We start from the raw sequence: 20,146 nt of genomic DNA on the forward strand, positions 1-20,146 counted from the left end.
CTTTTGTTTTGTATGGCAGAGTTTTAACTTGCACTTGTAGACGGAGTGACTCTGTTCACTGACAGTGGTTTTCTGAAGTGTTCCTGAGCCCATGTGGTAATATCCGTTACAGAATGTAAACAATAGTGACTGAATACCTGTGTCCCCTCCCTGTAAGTGTGGACAACAAATGCATAGAGTACAAAAGCATAAAAGACCACAGAAAAGTGGTCATAGCCAGTGCTGTTTCTTAATATAATTGCCATAAGCAGTCAATCAGGGCCACCATGGCCCGTCCAAGGCCCGTCAGTATGTATTTAAGATTGACTTAATCATTTGTCAAAAAGAAATGCAGTCTGGAGATTTTCTCACACTTTTTTCTTTTTCAAAATCAATTAAGTTTCAAATCTTGTTTTATTCTTGTATACAAAAGACTATCATTGGGGTCTATGGAGCCCTTGCATTTTAGAAACAGGCCTGGACATAACCCTCCTGCTAGAGATCTATCTGGACAGGAATGCATAGTAAGCGCAGTCCCTGTTGTGGACACTGGAGAGGATGCTCGTTGTTGATTGGTCAGGTGCTCTTTATCGCAAACACCACTGCACATTCAGTCATTAAGATTACGGATTTTCTCGTTCAAAGAACAAAGGTATGGGTGAGTAACACTGGCTTATCACCAGGTTGTGTTTTCTTCTCCTTATGCTACATCCTATACAGTAATGACTGTGTCAACAGCCCACTATGCACCTGAGTAAATCTGGAGATGATACATACTCTAATTAGTCATCCAGCAGGAGGTTCACCATGACCCCAAGGCCGAAGCCTACATAAAGCAGTGCAGTAAGAAGTAACCTGTAAACAGTTATTCAGAGTGGCTTGATATGAAATGTTCCATTCTAGAGAAATTTACTGAGTTAGAATTGTTCACTGTGATGGGAACCAGACATTTGAAGCACTGCACGCCTCTCAAAGCTACATCGCAGAAATCTATAAAGATATATATACATATATATATATATATACACATTATATTTCCAAAAGTATTCAGTCATCTGCTTTCACATGCATATGAACTTGAGCAATATCCCATTCTTAATCCATAGGGTTTAATATGATGTGGGCCCACCCTCTGCAGCTATAACAGCTTCAACTCTTCTGGGAAGGCTTTCCACAAGGGTTAGGAGTGTGCTCATGGGAAATTTTGATAATTCTTCCAGAAGTGCATTTGTGAGGTCAGGCACTGATGTTGGATGAGAAGGCCCGACTCAGTCTCCACTCTAGTTCATCCCAAAGGTGATCTATCAGGTTGAGGTCAGGACTCTGTGCAGGTCAGTCAAGTTCTTCCACATCAAACCACTCACCAATGTCTTTATGGACCTGCTTTGTGCACTGGTGCGCAATCATGTTAGAACAGGAAGGGACCGTCCCCAAACTGTTCCCACAAAGTTGGAAGCATGAAATTGGCCAAAATCTCTTGGTCCGCTGAAGCATTAAAAGTTCCTTTCACTGGAACAAAGGCCCAACTCCTGAAAAACAACCCCACACCATAATCGCCCCTCCACCAAACTTTCCACTTGGCCCAATGCAGTCTGACAAGTACCATTCTCCTGACAACCGCCAAACCCAGACTCCATCAGATTTCCAGATGGAGAAGCATGATTAGTCACTCCAGAGAACTGCTCTAGAGTCCAGTGGCGGCGCTTTACACCACTGCATTTGATGCTTTGCATTGCACTTGGTGATGTAAGGCTTGGATGCAGCTGCTCGGCCATGGAAACCCATTCCATGAAGCTCTCTACGGTGTTCTTGAGCTGATCTGAAGGCCCCATGAAGTTTGGTGGACTGTACAATCTGCAGAGAGTTGGCGACCTGTGGGCACTGTGCTAATCCTGCTCTGTCATTTTACAATTGCTGTCGTTCCCAATTGCTTTCACTTTGTTATAATACCACTGACTGTTGACTGTGGAATATTTAGTAGTGAGGAAATTTCATGACTGGACTTCCACCTTGTAGATGTAAAGTCAGAGACGATAGCTCATCTGCTGCATAGTTTGTGTTGGTCATACTCTAGTCCTTCATCAGTGGTCTCAGGACGCTGCCCACAGGATGCTGTTTGCTGGATATTTTTGGTTGGTGGACTATTCTCAGTCCAGCAGCGACACGGAGGTGTTTAAAAACTCCAGCAGCACTGCTGTGTCTGATCCACTCAGACCAGCGCAACACACACACTAACACAATACCACTATGTCAGTGTTACTGCAGTGCTGAGAATGATCCACCACCCAAATAGTACCTGCTCTCTGAGGGTCCATGGGGTTCTGACCAAGTGCAGCTATACAGTAAGAGGAGCTGATAAAATGAACAATGAGCATAGAAACAAAGAGGTGGTCATAATGTTATGTCTGATTGGTGTGTGTGTGTGTGTATATATATATATATATATATATATATATATATATATATATAAAGGAAAGAAATACATCAATCATAAACCTACTTGGCAACAAAAGAAACCTAAATAGCTCTGGAGCATCTTTACAGCTGGGAGTGTTTTCTCAAGGAATGGAGAGGTTGTTATTGTAAGCCGAAGCTTGCAAAAGACTGGAAAGGTGACGCAGCTGATGAGGAGGAGGAAAAGAGCATGTTTTTGTCATGTGAGTGTTTTAACAGATTTGTATGAAATGTATGAAATTTTGGTACAAATCCAGTCATTTATATCACTGCTACATTTACAGTGCCGGTGTTCTTGCCCCGTACTCTGGCACACTGGAAATAAAACAATGCCTCTGAGGTTAAAGTGCAGAATTTGTGCTTTTTTATATCTATATTGGGTGAACCATGTACGGATCACAGCTCTGCCATAGCAGTTTCAAGAAGTCACAGTAACTATAGTGCGTTATTGTTCATGGATATTGCTGCACTGCATGCTAAATAACACTTACATACTCCTGAACACAGAAACAGTGGCATAACTATTGGGGCTGTGTGGGGACAAGCGCACTGGGGCCCATGGTGCAGGGGTGGAGTCTGTGATGTTCAGGCCCCATACATCTTTTTTGGGTCCCAGTATAATTACGCACAATTGACTCGCAAATAAGTTCTTATTTGGTCAGTGCGTGTCAGATAGCTAAATATAATATGATGTGATTGAAATATGCAGTGTAATATAAACATTTATATTAACACTAGAATCGAACAGGTGGAGTGGCATGCCTGGTTTGGGACAAAAATAGCATACCAACAAGAAACTAGTCACTATTGAAAAACTTTGAATTGAAGTTCATTAAGCAGGATATTTTATTATTATATTTCAAAGTCATTTTGGAATATTTCTGGGGCAGCACCCTGACAGCAAGGATACAAGAGATACAAGGAACAGAGATAGTGGAAGACCAATTGCTTTATTCATTGAGTTTTCTGTCTAAATGAACATTAAGTACAAGTTATTCATTTTTCAGTGCCAGGAAAGATACATTTAACAGATAATTACACAGAAGCCTCAACAACTACATGAGCCTTTTCAGTATTTCTCAAGCCCACACGGTGCCTCTGTTACAGCATCCATTCTTTCAGTAGACTTGATTTCAGTTTGTTGAAGGAATCTGCAGGGGTATTTTTACACACTTCCAAAGGCTCAGAGGTTGGTTGTATTTTCTGCTTGTCACAATCCAAATAATTCCAGCTACAAATTAGACTCATCTGTCCATAAAACCTTACTTCATGTCTCAGTTGTCCAATTTCAGTGTCCTACACACCCTTTCACACCCATAGTGCTGAGTTGTCTTCTCACCGTGGAAGGATGGACAGAAACACCTGTAGATGTTTTCAGATCTGAAGCAGCTTGATTTTCTCCTCTCTCTCAAAGATGAAAGCTTTAAGTGCTGTTTGTCTGATGGGGGGGACAGTTTTGGTGGCCTTGCATGGTTGTTAGGATTCTGACATCTGCACAGGACTGTATGAACCATGGCGTGTTTGTCCTTGTATGACACTAATGTATACAGTGTGATCAGTGTTGTTGTGCTGTCCCCTTGTCTTGTTTATCCTGTATAGATAGCTTTGTCAGTAAAGCCAATCCACTCACTGTCAGTTACTGCCAGTCTAATGCAGTTTCCGATATACCTAACAATTGTATTACCATAATCTTAAATAAAACATGAATAAACTAAAAAAATAAAACTTGTTTGTATAGGCCATTCCTGCCTTTTGCCCGATAAACACTGGGATTGGCTCCAGGACCCTTCCGCAACCCAGAAGGGTAAGTGGCTTAGAAGACGGATGGATGTATAGAATATTTTACTTTTTGGCCAGGAAAAAATACTATAGTTGTATCTTGTTGCTGTCAGTGGTCATATTATTAATAAAGTGAGCCAGTTCTACTGACTGCTATATAAGCCTGTCAGCATTTGTATTTCAAAGATGTTTCCACTGGATGTTCTCCAGTCTTTTCTTGTTACATCACTCTGGTACAGGCCGGTCATCTCAAGTGTATAAGACTAGCAGAGCTCCACAGGCTGTTTAATGCACTTTGTAGCAAATTGGACTTTCTGTTTTTAAGGCTTAGCAGAGGTTTGTGTCTTGAACTATGCTTTTGTTTCCACCTCTTTATGCTTCGAGGCTTTGAAACATTATGCCTGCATTTTTGATCTGCTCTGGACTGGAAGTATTCTTCGTGCAGTGGTCTTTCAGCAGCCTGCCAGGTTGTTTACTATTACTGAGCTCACCAGTGTGCTTCTGTGCTCTGTTCCAAACACATGTGCCTGTCCTGACGCTTTGGCTCTGTCTCTGATTGATTTACTTGCATTTTTCAGCCTCTTGATGTCCTGCTTTACCAGGACAGACACGTCCTCATGGTGAGAGGGAACAGCAACCAACTCCAGATGCAAATGGCAAACCTAGAATCAATCCCAGACTTTCGTTAGCTCTCTTGTGTGTGAACTATTGATGCAACAACACACAGCTGGCCAAGAAACAAGTCAGCAGCCAATTATAGTCTCTTGCATATAAATAGCCTGGAATTAAAGCTGGCACTTCAGCTTACAGATATTGTTGCATTTGAAATGTGATACAATACAGCAGCAAAAAGAATAGGTCAATATACAGTTGCTTATAGATTGCACTATCCATGCAACTCAACTCAGCTTGATGTTGGTGTCTGCTGTCCATGGTACTGAAGGTTTTGATGCTTAGCTTCAAAAGGTTTGGGTCATTGGCACACTCTCTGGAGGGGCTTAGTGTGTGGCTTGTTCTAACATGTTCTTAGCTGGCTGGCTGTTTTCTTTTTCTTTTAGCTACTGAAACTGTCGTGACTCAACCTGTAGACAGTGGTGCATATGGTTCCCTTAAACAGCATGTCATTAAACACACAAAAGACTTGTCAATTTTGACTGAGCCTATAAAAAGCATTAACCCATTCAAAATCTTAAGTATTAGGAGAAATGCCACAGAACCTGTTCTGCTTGGTTTAAAAAGGGGTGGAATTATTATATAGTTAACATATATTAACATCTAACTGGACTCTAAATGTAATTAATGTTTTCATTATGTGTCATTTTTCATTATAGGTCATTTTTTTAAGCACAGATGTAGGAATCGTGGGCTTATACATGTGCATATTGATTGTATATTTGGGTTCATAAATATTAACATTAATATGAAAAATCTAAACAAACCCATCAAAGAACCAGCAAAAATATTAGGTGTGGCCAAACCATCCATTTGGAACATTCACCATCAACACCAAAACACTGGAAAACAATGGGGGGAAAAAAAACACACAGATTAATAACGCCCTCCTGGAAGATGATGCATCTGTATCAGTGATCAATAGAACACTCAAAAAAAGGAAGACCAGATTAGAGGTTGCCAAAAATATCTCAAAAAGCCTGCTGCAACATCTTACAGACAGATGACAGTCAACTTGCATTATAATGACAGGAAGGGAAGAGTATGGAGAAGGGAGGGAACTGTTCATGATCCAAAGCCCATCACCTCATTTGTCAAACATGGTGGAGGTAGTGTTATGGCAGGGGCATGTATGGCTGCCAATTAGAACTAGTTCCCTTGCCTTTAACAATAATGTGACTACTAACAAAAGCAGCAGGATGAATTCTGAAGTGTATAGCGCTAAATTATCTGATTCCGACTCACTGGACGGTGCATCATAGTGTAAACGGACGATGACCTCAAGCACAGAGTGAAAGCAACCCAAGCATTTTTTAAGGCGAAGTGAAATGTTCTATAATGGCCAACCCACATCACTCGACTTCAATCCAATCAAACACGCGCTTCACTAACTGAGGGCAAAACTTAAGGTAAAACACTAAGAACAAGCAATTAATATAACATCAAATATCTAAACATCTGTACAAATGTCAATAATTATTTTTATTTATTTTGCATCCCTCATAATGTTCAACTTTTTATTTATAATACAATGTTCTCTCACTTTTTAGCAATATGGTTAAAAAGTATACATTTTTTAAAATGTTAATTTCTTCAGATTTTTGCTCAGGCAAACTCAGACAGCATATCAGACCAGATATTGACATTACCGGTTAATTAAGCCCTTCCAACATAAAACACATCTCTCACCCATTCTTCCCTTTTTTTGGATTATCAGTTATTTTGTTTTCTACTTCTTGTACTACTTTGTACAACCTTCTACTTTAAAAAGCCAACCTATGCTTTATTTATGTTTTAGGATATTATATTTTACAGAAAAAGTCATGGTTTTCTGTTGTAAGGGTTCAATTGGTGATATAAATCAGGCATATATCATGGCAAAAAACATAATTGTTGGTGTAAGGAATAAACAATTTGAACCTGGGTAACCTTTCCATAAGGTCACCCTGACTGGAAAAGATGTTATGCGCCCACCATTTGGTTGTTCTCTCCTGATAATGGATAGAAACAACCAAACTGTTCCGAGATCAATACTGAATGACCTTTTTAGGATGGGAGACAGAATTTCAGTCAAAGCCAAAAATGGTATCTACAAATGTCACAAATGTCCTTGTAGGCTTTGAGTGACATCCATAATTCATATTCCTCTCTCAAGCGCCATGCACTCAACTGCTTTTTCGGTTAATGTATGCAGATCCTAGATGTGCTCATTTGGGAAAGAAGTAGCAAACAGGTCTAAATCGAGACTGAGATCATACCATATAGCCCACTGGAAACCATGGCATTATCAATGCATGGTGAGGTTTTTTCCCCCCACTGTTGCTAAGCAACAAACCAATTTCCATATAAGATGACTGAATAATGTGCAATCATGCAATATATAGCCATCAATGTACACATTACGACGTCATGGTAACATAAAGCAAGAAACCAATCACCACACAAAGTCGCCATGGCACCTATTCCTGAAGGGAAGCATATCCAGAGCTGAAGAGTTTTCTTTCCCCACATCATTTATTTCTCTCGTTTGCCCTCTAACAGATTGGTCTGTAATGTTACACAGCAAACACACTGAAAGTACACTCACAGAGAAGTGATTGCAATAAACGGCGTCTGAAATGATTGGTGGGTCTGGATGCAAACTAATTCTCAGTGCTCAGATTTGAGCTGCAGCGTGATTATTCCAGCCTCATCGCTTGCAGCTGTCCTTCAAACAGAAAAGCAGCACTTTCTCGAAAGCAGCCACTGGTCTCAAGAGGTGCCGTTTTTGCTATTTGCATCTTGCTGAAAGACTCAATGGAAAACCTGTGCAATTCAAAATAGGTTTTATTACAGAGCTTATGTGCACCCCATACTGTTCAGGCACAAAAATAATACTAGCTAAAGAAATATTCCAGGGGTAATCATCACTACAGTAAGAACTAAACAAAACAGACATAAAAATACAGTTTCAGCACATTTACAACTATTTATTTATTACCTAACAATATTAAAGAGGAATTCCAATGATTTGTCAATATTTCTGCATAATTTAGAGGTTGATACAGTATGTGAAGACAGCTATTCTGAGTGGTTTGAAGTGCACTGGTTATTTGTAAAGAAACTTACAGACTCAGATTTCTTTACAGTGGTGGTGATAGGAACCAGGGGGCACAATGTCTACAATGCAAATATAGCCATTTTATTTACTATCCAAAACAAACAGCAAACCTACACGTGTCTTTTTTATGTACATGTTTTAACATGTATTATTGAAAAAAAGAAAAATGGAAAAAGGCCTCTTTTGGGGACAGCCTTTGTGTATGTCTCCACCATGCATACATTTTAATAAATACATGTAGGCAGAAACCCTCTCAAAATTATCATAAAATAATATTTCAGGCATCGGCCAGGTATTTTTACCCATTCTATGTGATGATTTTCCAAGATGTAGCTTTTAGAGGTATTAAACAGTTCAAATGTCTGGTTTGAATAATCCAGATTCAGAAAGTTACCCTAGAACTGTATACTTCACATTAAACTACTATGAATCACTTCACAGCTAAATCATTTAATTATGTAGATATTTTAAAACTTAGTGGAATTTCCCTTTAATAGCTAAAAACTAAATGTAGGTTTAGAATAAAAAATGTTTCATAGTTTTTTTAAAAAAATTTTTTGTCAAAGCACCATTTTATTAGCCTATAGGCTTCTAGTTCACATGTGAGAAAACAATGTCAGTCCATACAGTCAGAAGCAGCAGCAGCAGCAGCAGCACCTTCCTGTCTTGCTTTTGGTCCATTGCAACACTGCAAGGTTTTCAGGACGGGACCCATATATTTCCATGAGTGTCTGGTGCTTGTGTGTAAGGGATGTTCCAGATCCATGGCTGATCTAAAGAGGGAAAAAAAGGATGTGCAAAGTAACACTGATAAGTTTCACAATAAGTAGTTCTTTTGAAAGTGACCACATGTTCTTTGAAAAACATGCAAACATGATGCCAACAGTGATGCAGAAACTGCAACCAACTTCTAAGACTGAACTTTGGAGGTGAGGAAAAACAAACAAAAAAAAACATCAGATTTCTTTGAAAAACTGAAAGCAAGTCTCCCAAAAAGAATGTACGCTGTATTAAAAGAGTACAAACTAAATACTGAAAAAAAAAAAAGATTTCATTGAGGCCTCTGTGTCATTTCTGAATAATTTGTGCTTAATGGTTGTTTTGACTGGAAATCAAATAAACGAAGGGTGGTTTCTGACTTTTGTGCTTTACTGCAGTGACAAACGAGAAAGGAAAAAAAGTGTGCATGTGTGAAAGGATGTAAACCATAGGTGACGGTCTTTGCAGACCTTTGGGAGATTTTGGACTGATGTGTTAGGCGCCACTCTCTACCACTACTGTCCAAAAAAAAATTAAAAAGAGGAAATATCCTTTGGAAGAATGGTGTTCTACCCCTCTAGTACAGTCTCAGAGACTTATAGGATCTATGCAAATGTGTACTGTAGCTGCTCTGATGGCTCAACTCCTTCCTAAGACACTTATGTCACTCACGATAATTTGTCACTCATCTGTATGTTACTTATTGTATCCACCATCCGAGAAACTGTGAAATGTGAAGTCCCTGTTTTCACATATACGGGCTCACAGATTTGTTGTTTGATGAAGGCACAACAAGCAAACATCCTGCCCCACTCCAATAAACACTCCCATTCACCCTGCCTTCATACTTTCACTGTCACAGCTGCCAGTCCATATACAGATATCTCCGATGGACAGAACAGGACTGCGGAAAACAGTGAAGTAAATGACAGAAATCGCACGGAACTTTCGATTCAGCTGATTCCCACAGGGATGTTTCATGGAGGCTCACTGTCGGCAAACTGGACCTTATTCTGTCTCCACTAAAGTAAGTTGGGCATATAGCTAACAAGCTCATTAATATTCAGAGCTAATTAATATTCAGAGACGGGCTTTGAGTTTAAATCTTAACTGAAAAGTTGGTACAACATCCATATTGTAACATTCAGAGTATGTTTCATCTGGGAATCTTAAAAATCGTATTAAAGTGCCAACAGAAATTGACAACTAAGTAAATAACGTCACGGAATCTCCTGCCTGATGGCAGGACGGTGAACAGGCCGTGTGCTGGGTGGATTCTGTCTGACCGGATCTTTTTGATCTTCCTGAGGCAGTGGGACTGGTAGGCGTCCTGTAAGGCTGGTAGTTTGTTGCCTATGATGGCTTCTGCCGTCCTGTAGATCTTTTCATTCAAGTTTTGTTTGATAATGTTGTCCCTGAGAACTTAAAGAAGCTCCTTCAGCTGCAATGTCTTCTTTTATGCCTCCAGGTGCATTTTGCAGTATATATTTACAGTATTTTAAACAATATATAAAAAAAATATATCTCGTTGCTGTCAGAACAAAACCTTGTATCTCCAGTTTGTCATTGTTCAGTTTTGACATAATTTGAAAATTTTACATTGTGTGTAAACTTCATGATGAACCAATGAAATGAGCTTAAATTGATTGAAGAAATGTCTGGTTCCATTGACTTATGACTTACATTAAAAGTAAAGTGAAGCTTTCATTTTGGAGATACTAGGTTTTGTTCCGACAGCAGTGATGTATGTGTATATGTATATGTATATATGTGTATACATCATTGAAAGTTATCTGAAACACTCAGCAAATTACATATCACCACCAAAAAAACTTGCTCTGTACTCCTCTTTACTTTTGTTGACGGCACTAATATAATACATTCAACTGCCAAGTCTTGGATATGATAAACTGCACACAACTGATTTGAAAAATGAACTCCACAAACGGTTCGGCAACAGGGCTGATGAAACAGATTGTTACTGTTGATATAATAAGGCTTGCTGTCCATCAATACTGCAAAAACTGAAAATCAATATCACAGTGTAACACCATCACTGCTCTACTGACATAGTTAATACATCACCCAGCGCTATCTGGAACTAAACTGCCCTCCAAAAGCTGGGTGTAGGGTATGTTACCAAGGACGAAAAATGCGAGGGAGACACGCAGCTCACTGCAAGCATCTCACTGACATGCACCGTCACATTCACTTAGTAGTAAGATCCAGATTTCCAGAAATAATGGCATGGGCTGTACAACAGTGTCCATGGTAACCAGCAGACACAACAGGATTAAACTGAACCATGAAAACAGAACCCAGCAGTGTAGCAAAACATCTCCATAAACACATTAACAAACCAACAGGGCTTATGAGTCACCCTGTACATTGCTGAATACGATTCAAAATAATAGTGCTGACAGGGGAAATTTGCGTGCGCCTGTGTCTCCCACAAGACGTCCTAAAGCTCCTTATCATCTGTAAGGGACCTCCGTTTTCAGCAAACCAGCACCATGAAGTGGGTTCAGTGCTTTGCTTTATACCTACGATTATGAAATCCTTTCAATAAAACATTCTCAATAAAAAAGAAGCTGCATGCTCTGAACAAAGGCTGGAACGAGACCTACTTTCAACACTGTGCACACATACAGCTGCATCCTCGGACTGCAACTACACTGAACTGCTAATTATGACCGGCATATGTACGTTATGTACATTAAGTTTATACGTTATGGTCAAGGATGGCTACTTCTTACTGTCTAACCACACACAGAAGAAGCCTTGCACTCCTCTATTAGTATTAAATATTCACAAACGGGCATAAATGTCAAGGAAAGAGCACAATTCTGCTTTCAGAGGGAGCAGAATGTCGCTCATCACGACCACTAAAGTATTCCAGCAGATGTGATTTGCACATAAAAAAGATGACAGAGTAATTATCTGAATGATCAATAAGGAGAACACCTAGAAACAAACTCTGCGTATGAAAATATTCACACTTAAAATTTCCCCTAATGTGTCTCTCTTTCAAATGGATTCAGAAATGCACTAACCACATCCACAACACAATCAGCATTAAGCATTGATTTACACGTATCATCATTAGTGCCAATTTTCATTATTTTCACCGGTCGGTAAGTAAATGCATCTCCATGGACTAACAGCAGCGCATCATTCTAATGGTAATCCATACTCTGCTGCTCCCCTGACATTTCCTGCAATGTGCAGGGATTGCGTGTGTGAAACTCCCACAGTGATTTAGAGCCTAATTAAACCGTGCCTTCCTCATCATGGAGGTAAGGTGAGGGCAGCAAGGGCAGACTCGTCACCTGTCTACATGAAAGGGCTGACAGGCACACACTAATCGACAGAAAGGGACCACTGCCGACCAGATATTATTTGGGTGGTGGACTGTTTTCAGCACAGCTGGGATACATGGGAGTGTGTAGTGCTGGTACAAGTGTATCAGACGCAGCAGTGTTGCTGGGTTTTTACTGGCCACACTTATGAAGCAAACTTCACATTCTGACTTCTTCACAACATCGCAATTCAGAGAGTGCTTTCAGCATTTGACCCACAGCACAATTTTAATCTTGTTGGTGCACAAAATTGGTGGACTGCAGCGCATCTTTTTCTATGCACAATTAATTTCAGCCATGCTCCAATCCTTCACTAATGGCCAGTTTTAGACCACAGCCACACTCTTGGCTTGACTATTCTCAAGCCAGGCCTGACACTGAGGTGTTTAAAACTCCCAGTAAGACCCTTGTCTTGTACCAGCGTCACACATACTACTCGGGCCTACCGTGGCACTAACATGCCATGCTTGCCCACAATCCAAATAATACCCGATAAGGGGTTGCCATACAATGATCTGATCCCACTGATGGGCAGTCTAGAGTGGGGGCATTCTCTCCTGGTCCTGGAGAGCCACAGTCAAACACATCAGCTTCAGCTCCTCTGTTAATTGGAAGGTTTTGTAAGTGAGTTTGCCCAGGGGAAGCACAAAGCTGCTGGAACCGCGTCTCTCCAGGACTGGGTGTGTATAACCCTGGCCTAATAGTGGCTGATACCCTGTGCAGAACAGATGGGCAACAATCAGTAAAAGTAAACCTACACAGCGCACTTATATAGTAGCTGTTTCTGATCAAATACACAATGAGTGCAGCTACGAAGTCTAACTAATAAACCAACTCAGTACAGAACGGCAGTCTTAAAAGTCTTCACATAAAATTATTTTTCATTGCATTTTACTAGCTAATTGTTTACTGGAAGTTGTACTGGGGTGATGTGTTGGAACGTAAGTGAACACCAGCCTATTATGTTCATAGTATGCTGGGGAATTTTGGTTCTAAGACAGTAAAATAAATACTCAGTGGTGACCTCTGTTATGAAGCAAAAATAAATAAATAAATAAATAAATAAAAAAGCAGCCTTCATGCAGTGCAGCACTAAGCGAATTCTACTGTTTATATATTATACATTACTCATTGACTAAGGGAGTTATCTGATGGCTATAGAAACATAATTTATGCTATAAATACTACCACAGCTTTAAAAAGCCTTGTACAATCGCTCGATGTATGACAAAGTTAAACTCTGCAAAACCATTTCTGCAAAATCATTCTTTGTGCAGCCTCTTAAAATCCGTAGTACCACTGGTGGGTCCAAAACGTACTTAGTCATATTCTTCAGAACTTTCATATTTCATAAGCTACATTCAAAAAGTGGGTGTCATATGAGGCTGTAACTGTCTTCTTGGGGGGTTGTTGTAACTATTTGACTGGAAACCCATTTTTCGACCCATTTTTGCACAAATCTGGGCTATAAACTATAAACATATGGCGTCTCTTCATATAGTATATAAATTATTTTTTATAAAATACAATACAAAGAGTGTCTAAGATTTTGGCAGTAAATTGTAAGTATATAGCAACATGCTTATGATCATAAAACACATTTATTGTTAACTTGAGAGGAGCTTTTACAAAATAAATAAATAAAAATCTGCATTTATTTCATACAGTTACTGAATAATTTGGTCATGTAAATTAAGATGGAACAACCAAAATATACCCTGGGGAATAAGAGGTAAAAAAAAAATTCCTTCTTGGACTGTATGGACAGTGAAGAAAATGGCATGTTTTCAGACTTTGACAATCTTTAAACATGACATTGAAATATAAAAACAGTGGACAGAAATGGGCCCTTAAAAATTATTAATATTTTTTTTTTTTAAGTAAAAGAACATTTAAAGCATACAATTCACTCTTGAGTTCATACAGTGTACATATGAAAAACAACCCATAACATATATTTACCTATTCAGGCTACAGCAGTTTAGTCCCACACATTCATTAAATCAGTTAAAAGGAGTGTTTCAGTCTGAACACACGGCAGCCACAGAGAGCAAAAGTTATAAACATATCAGTCTTAAAAAGACACAATAACCAAAACAGCCTGTTTAATTCTGCGGGACAAAGAGAGAAAAATATGAATGTAAAAATGAATTACAACTTTTTTTGGTACATAAAAAACATAACACACACACACACACACACACACACACACACACACACACACACACACACACACACACACACACTCACACACACAAGCATTGTACGTGAACCTTGAGGGGGAAAAAGGTAAAACACAAGAAAAACATAAGCTATAGGCCCTTTAAGCCTCTATGGTTGGATAAACAATAAACAGTGTAGAATACTAAAGTGAAGAGGGGGCATTTAGCAAATTATCCACATCCACATATACATTTCTGACCATCTCACACCACTATTAACACAAATAATAACATGGTTAGAACTGTTCAAGCTTTTAACTGAGAAAGACTAGAACAAGAAAATGAGTTAAGGTGTTATGACTTTTTTTTTTTTTTTTTTTTTTACTCCAGCCAGTGAACCTGGACGAAGCTCTTTCTGAAAAAATGAATCCACAGGTTTCTTTGAACGTACATCTCAGGAGCAATCGACTGAGGAACTAGCTGTTCCGAGGATGAGGCGTTCTGATAAGCACAGCAATATAACGGTCTCAACAGAATAAACATGAGCACATACATTATTATTGACCATCAGTTCCACTCATTTTCCCCTCTGCATGTACTCTGGGTAGTAACATGACTTGTAATACTTTCAATTAACACTTTATTAGGAACACCAGTACACCTACTCATTGCAATTATCTAATCAGTCAGTCGTGTGGGGGTGCATAAAATCAGACAGTTACAGGCCAGCAGATTCAGATAATGTCCACATCAACCATCAGAATGAGGGAAACATGATCTCAGTGATTTTGACTGTGGCATGATTATTGCTGCCAGACGGGCTGGTCTGAGTATTTCTATAACTGCTGATCTATGGGGATTTTCACTCACAACAGTCTCTAGAGTTTACTCTACAGAATGGTGCAATAAAGAAAAATATCCGGTACGTGGGCGGACAGAAACACCTTGTTGATTAAAGAGGTCAACAGAGAATAATTAGGCTGATTTGAACTGACAGAAAAGCTAAAGTAACTCAGATAACCACTCTGTACAATTGTGGTGAGCAGACAAGCATCTCAGAATGCACAACATGTCGAATCTCAAGGTGGATGAGCTACAACAGCAGAAGTTCAAGTCAGGCTGCACTTCTGTCAGCCAAGAACAGAAAGCTGAGGCCGCAGTAGGCACAAGCTCACCAAAACTGGACAGCTGAAGAGTGAGAAACGTAGCTTGGTCTGATGAATCTTAATTTCTGCTGAGGCACACAGATGGCAGGGTGAGAATTTGGTGCCAACAGCAAGAATTCATTGACCGAACCTGCATTGTGTCAACAGTCCAGGCTGGTGGAGGTGGTGTAATGGGGGGGGGGGGGCAGTTAACACCAATCAATGAATGCCACAGCCTATTTAAGCATTGCTGCTGAGCTTGTACATCCCTTCATGGCCACAATTTACCCATCTTTCAATGGCTACTTCTGGCATGATAATGCACCATGTCTGAAAGTAAAAAAGTCACCTCTAACTGTTTCAATGAACATGGCAATGATTTCAATATTCTTAAGTGGCCTCCAGTCACCTAGTAGAGCACCTTTGGGAAGTGGCAGATTGCGAAATTCACAGCATGGAAGTGCACCTGAAAAACACAGGAACTGCATGATGCATTCATGTCAACATGGACCAGAACCTCAAAGGGAATGTTTCCAACATCTCGTGGAATCCATGCCCATGTTTTGAGTGTAAAAGGGGGCCCTACCCTGTATTAGTACAATGTTCCTAACAAAGTGCTCTTAATTCAGTACTACTGAAAAATTAAGCAAACTGCAGCCTAATTTCCAGATGATATGTAAAGTATGATAAAGCAAACGCCATACCAGTCATCTATACCAGATGCCTTTATAGAGAGTATTTAAACTCAGTTTAAGCCTAGGGTAAGAAAACATGCTGAGATTCTTGTTTTAGTCCTCCAAAAAACAGTGAGCATAAAACATTCTTACAGTTTAAAGCTAATAGAATGTCACAGGCTGATTCTGGATTCATTCAGCAAAAGTCAAGTTGTAATTATGACACTATTATACTCAAGTATTTGTTTTTGAAATAAAATGAAAATGTGAAGTCAGAGAAGGATAATCTTAGATAATAGGGACCAAAAGCTCCCAACAGGTATGCTTTAAACATTCTGCCTGTGAATTTTGATAAATATTTGCTGTTGTATGCTGCTCTCCCATCATCAATATGAGCTAGGGACCAGCTGAAGTATCACAAACGGTCTCATCTCTATATCAACAGAGCTATTTCAGTATTTCGAGCTTAGGTCTTCTGCGTTGAATATTAAATTAGGCATGCAATGTTTTCAAGCCAAAATCAACTCAAAATCAAAAAGGACCCTTTTGAACTGGTTAGTTCAAGTCCCTGCTCATATTAAGAATGGTTCACGATGTACGACTCAAGAGACAAAATCTTGTCTTGCCGCCTCAAACATATTCTACATATTCTGATTTTCTATTACAGCACTTCGCATCAGCAAGTGAGATCAAATGACAACCAATAATACCATGTTTCACCTCCATTTCCCACCACTCGACACAGCGGTAAACAGGATGGCCTCTCACAAATAGAATTTAAACAAAAATGTTGAAAGGATTGTTTGCCTGCTTTGTCCTGCGTGGTGCTATCATAATCAAAAGCTTCTCTAAGTGGGTTACGGACACCCGAGTTGTGTGAAAGCTCTCAAAGTTCCAGCTCTTGAATGAGGAGAAACTCTGTGCTTCTTTCACTTTCTCAAAATGGAAATTAGGCCACCAAGTGTCATTGTTTGCCTGTTTTGTGAGGAGCAAACTGTATTTTTGCACATTCAGCCCAGCTGTTTGTTCTTATTTTGTGCAAGCAACATTGCAAATCTGCCCAATAAACAGGTCTGATAGTGTACGGTTTTGTCCATTTGCCATTTTTGTGCTACATATTTGCATCATGTTTAGTGTGTAACGACCTTCAAATCAACTAATTTGGCTATTTAAGTACCTGCTGGACATAGCTCACCCCACAGGTTGACATGAAACAATACACCGCATTGTTTCACACTCAATCACCAAAATGTTTATAATTAAAATAAAGTTAAGCAAAGCATCATTTTTTTGTCTCTTCACAACAGCTATCTTGCTTACTACAGCTTAACACTAGATGTGTTGACAACACATGTCTACCATTACACAGAATCATGTATAGCATCTAGTCTAGTGTGAAAATATAAGCACAACAAAAAAACACTCATTCTGTGGAGGCCAGCATTATTGATTATAAATCATGAAGGTTAAGTAAAAATTCTAAAAGCAGCAATCAGCACCAACATACCACTGTTGGATTCATTCTTGGATGTGCTGACTTTGTCCTCACCTGGAAGAGTAAGGGACATGCTATTATTGTTGGCTACAGCTGCAGTGTTACCAGAGACAGAGGAGAACACAATTAGGTTCTAAGTAGGTACCAAAAACCATAAAACTGGAAGCTTCTGTCTTGGACTGATGGCCAATGGAAAAAGCACAGCTTTAGTTTTCTGGTGCTAAAGCTTCCGATACTTTGTGCAGCAGAAAGCCCTTCAAAGACCATTATGAACACAGGTGTCGACCCATAGATTTAGCTGTCTAAAACAGTTTTGCTGTAGCTTTGGAGGTATATGACTAGGATAAGGGAAATGTAGTCTAATACAGGTTCCCAATAACCTCTAGTCAATAATTCTATCACGCTCAGATTTGTTTTATTTATTCTGTTGTTTTTTTAAGACTTACTGGCATAAACAGTAATCTGTTCTGATTGCAGATGCAAGGTATGAGCACTGACATGACTTACTGATATACTTCTCTCACATGCATGTAAGAAACAAGCCATTAGAGCATCATTCACCAGAAAGTGTTATGCTGTATTAATCAGATCGTCGTTCCATCTGATTGGGGGAAAAACAAAGCTGCCGTGTCTGGAGTGGAACCTTCTTGAAATGCATGAACAAAGATATTTTTAACTCTCAGTCTGACCTTGCACATCATCACAGACTTTTTCGTGTCTGTTTACCGCAGTACACAGCCTGACAGGGTCTCTCGGTCTCTCTCTCTCAGTCTCTCTCTCTCTGATTGTGTTTATATGTGTCCTTCATTGCATGAGAAGCTGTTTAACTTTAAAATTGAAAACCTTTGTCAAATAACTTAAACATATATTTCTCATTCTTTATAAAAGAATCCACAGTTTGGAGGCCATGAATAAAAGGTTTGTTGTCTTATATATATATTATATTTTACTTACATTACTGTGTATTATATTAAAAAAATGAAACTGACATTCTGAAATTCGAACCATTCAGCTGTTATTACATCTGCTTTCTTGATCTCAGGAAACTGATTTACACGTGTAAACATTACATTTCAGCTAGTAAATTTAAGTACAGTGTCAGTTAAACACGCTGATCTGAAATCCTGCTCAAGCAAGTCTTCTTCCTCGGGTTCTCCTACAACAACACTTAAAATGTTTCCAGTTAAATTAGCGTCAAAGAGCTTTAGGCCTTTATTTATTTATTTATTTGCATGACCGTGTTGTTATGAATTGCTGCTGCCGCATGCAGTGCCTCACATGGCACAAGCAGAAAAACATGCCGGGAATCCTCATTTGAGCAAACGAGCAAATCTGTTACTGCCATGCTATTTGCTCTCAGTGCGACTGTAAATGTGAGCAAACCCCTAAACGCTACACTATTTGCTCTCAACCTCTTAACGTCACGGTAAAACTGTCTTTGCATTTCATGAATGTGACTCAATCTCCACCAAACACATGGTTGTCAAGATAGTCAAACAGAAATCATAAGTAATGTCATCTAATTTCGTTCAAACCACAAAAAGTAAAAACAACTGAAAAACGCAACTGACTCTTCATGGAGCCATTAGGGTGGGTGTGTAACTCCAACAAGGTGTTGTCCTGTTATGGTTTGCATTAAAAACATTTTTTTTTCTATATTTCTTGCTCCACTGCATGATCTTGATTACTTAAAACTCAGCCAACCGCTCACAGGTGAGTAATAGCTAAATAAAAGTTGATTTAAAACCCTGTCTGTTTAAACTGATACAGTATGTCAACTGCATTGTTTACCAATGGACTTTTATTCAATTTGGTTCTACATGGCTAATTTATCTGAAGTGCTGCAGTGACAGAAATGTGCTCATTAGTTGTAAAGCAAAGAAGATAACACTGGGAAATGTTGCTTGGTTGCTATGGTGCTCAATGGAGATTTTGCGACTGCCTGTAGAGTCCACAGGTTATCCGTCTGTTTCCTAAAAGCTTTAATTGCCTGTGTTCCACTCCTGTGGCATTGTGCTGGAGCACAAATTCTCTGAGACGTGCAAGGTTTCTAACAATGTGCACCTCTAAAAGGCAAAGTGGATACGTGAGTTCACTAAACCCGTCTGATTTACTGTACAGATACAGACAGCAAACCATTCCATGAACCACTGAATCAAGGTCACATTATGTGATCAAGTCATAGACAGAAAGAGGATATGACTAGTTTTAATTAACATGCAATTCGATTTACTGAGACATTGCAGTGGAGAATTGGTGACCCTAAGAGAAAGAAGTCATTAATCTTTTTTAATCTCACTATATGGCTACTGAAGATTTATAGGAAACATACAACGATCTGATGTTAAGCGCTCTGCTCAAGGGCAAAACGGCAGCTGTGTTTTCAATGAAAAATACAGCAGAGCAAACACTGCTTACAGAAGGCAGCATGTACTGTGAAAAAAAGGAGACTGACTGCTTTTCCAAACAAGCGCAAGGCCAAAGAACCCCATTCTAATAACTTTCAGCAGAGTCTGTCCTTGTCGTGACTCCAGAAAATGAAGATTTTGCCAAATGTTCAGAGTCTCC

General features: G+C 39.3%; 1 protein-coding gene across 2 annotated transcripts in view; it reads right to left on the bottom strand.

The window, feature by feature from the left end:
* Positions 1–7,692: 7,692 nt before the first annotated feature.
* Positions 7,693–20,146, bottom strand: part of tdp1 (tyrosyl-DNA phosphodiesterase 1) — a 53,619-nt gene continuing 41,165 nt past the window's right edge. For both annotated transcript variants that reach the window (XM_037541717.1, XM_037541716.1), the window contains exon 16: positions 7,693–8,757. In XM_037541717.1, the coding sequence (XP_037397614.1) occupies positions 8,684–8,757 (74 nt within the window). In that variant the 3' untranslated portion in view covers positions 7,693–8,683. The remainder of the gene's footprint in view (positions 8,758–20,146) is intronic.

The sequence above is a fragment of the Pygocentrus nattereri genome, chromosome 10, assembly GCF_015220715.1.
Source record: "Pygocentrus nattereri isolate fPygNat1 chromosome 10, fPygNat1.pri, whole genome shotgun sequence".
Classification (NCBI taxonomy): Eukaryota; Metazoa; Chordata; class Actinopteri; order Characiformes; family Serrasalmidae; genus Pygocentrus; species Pygocentrus nattereri.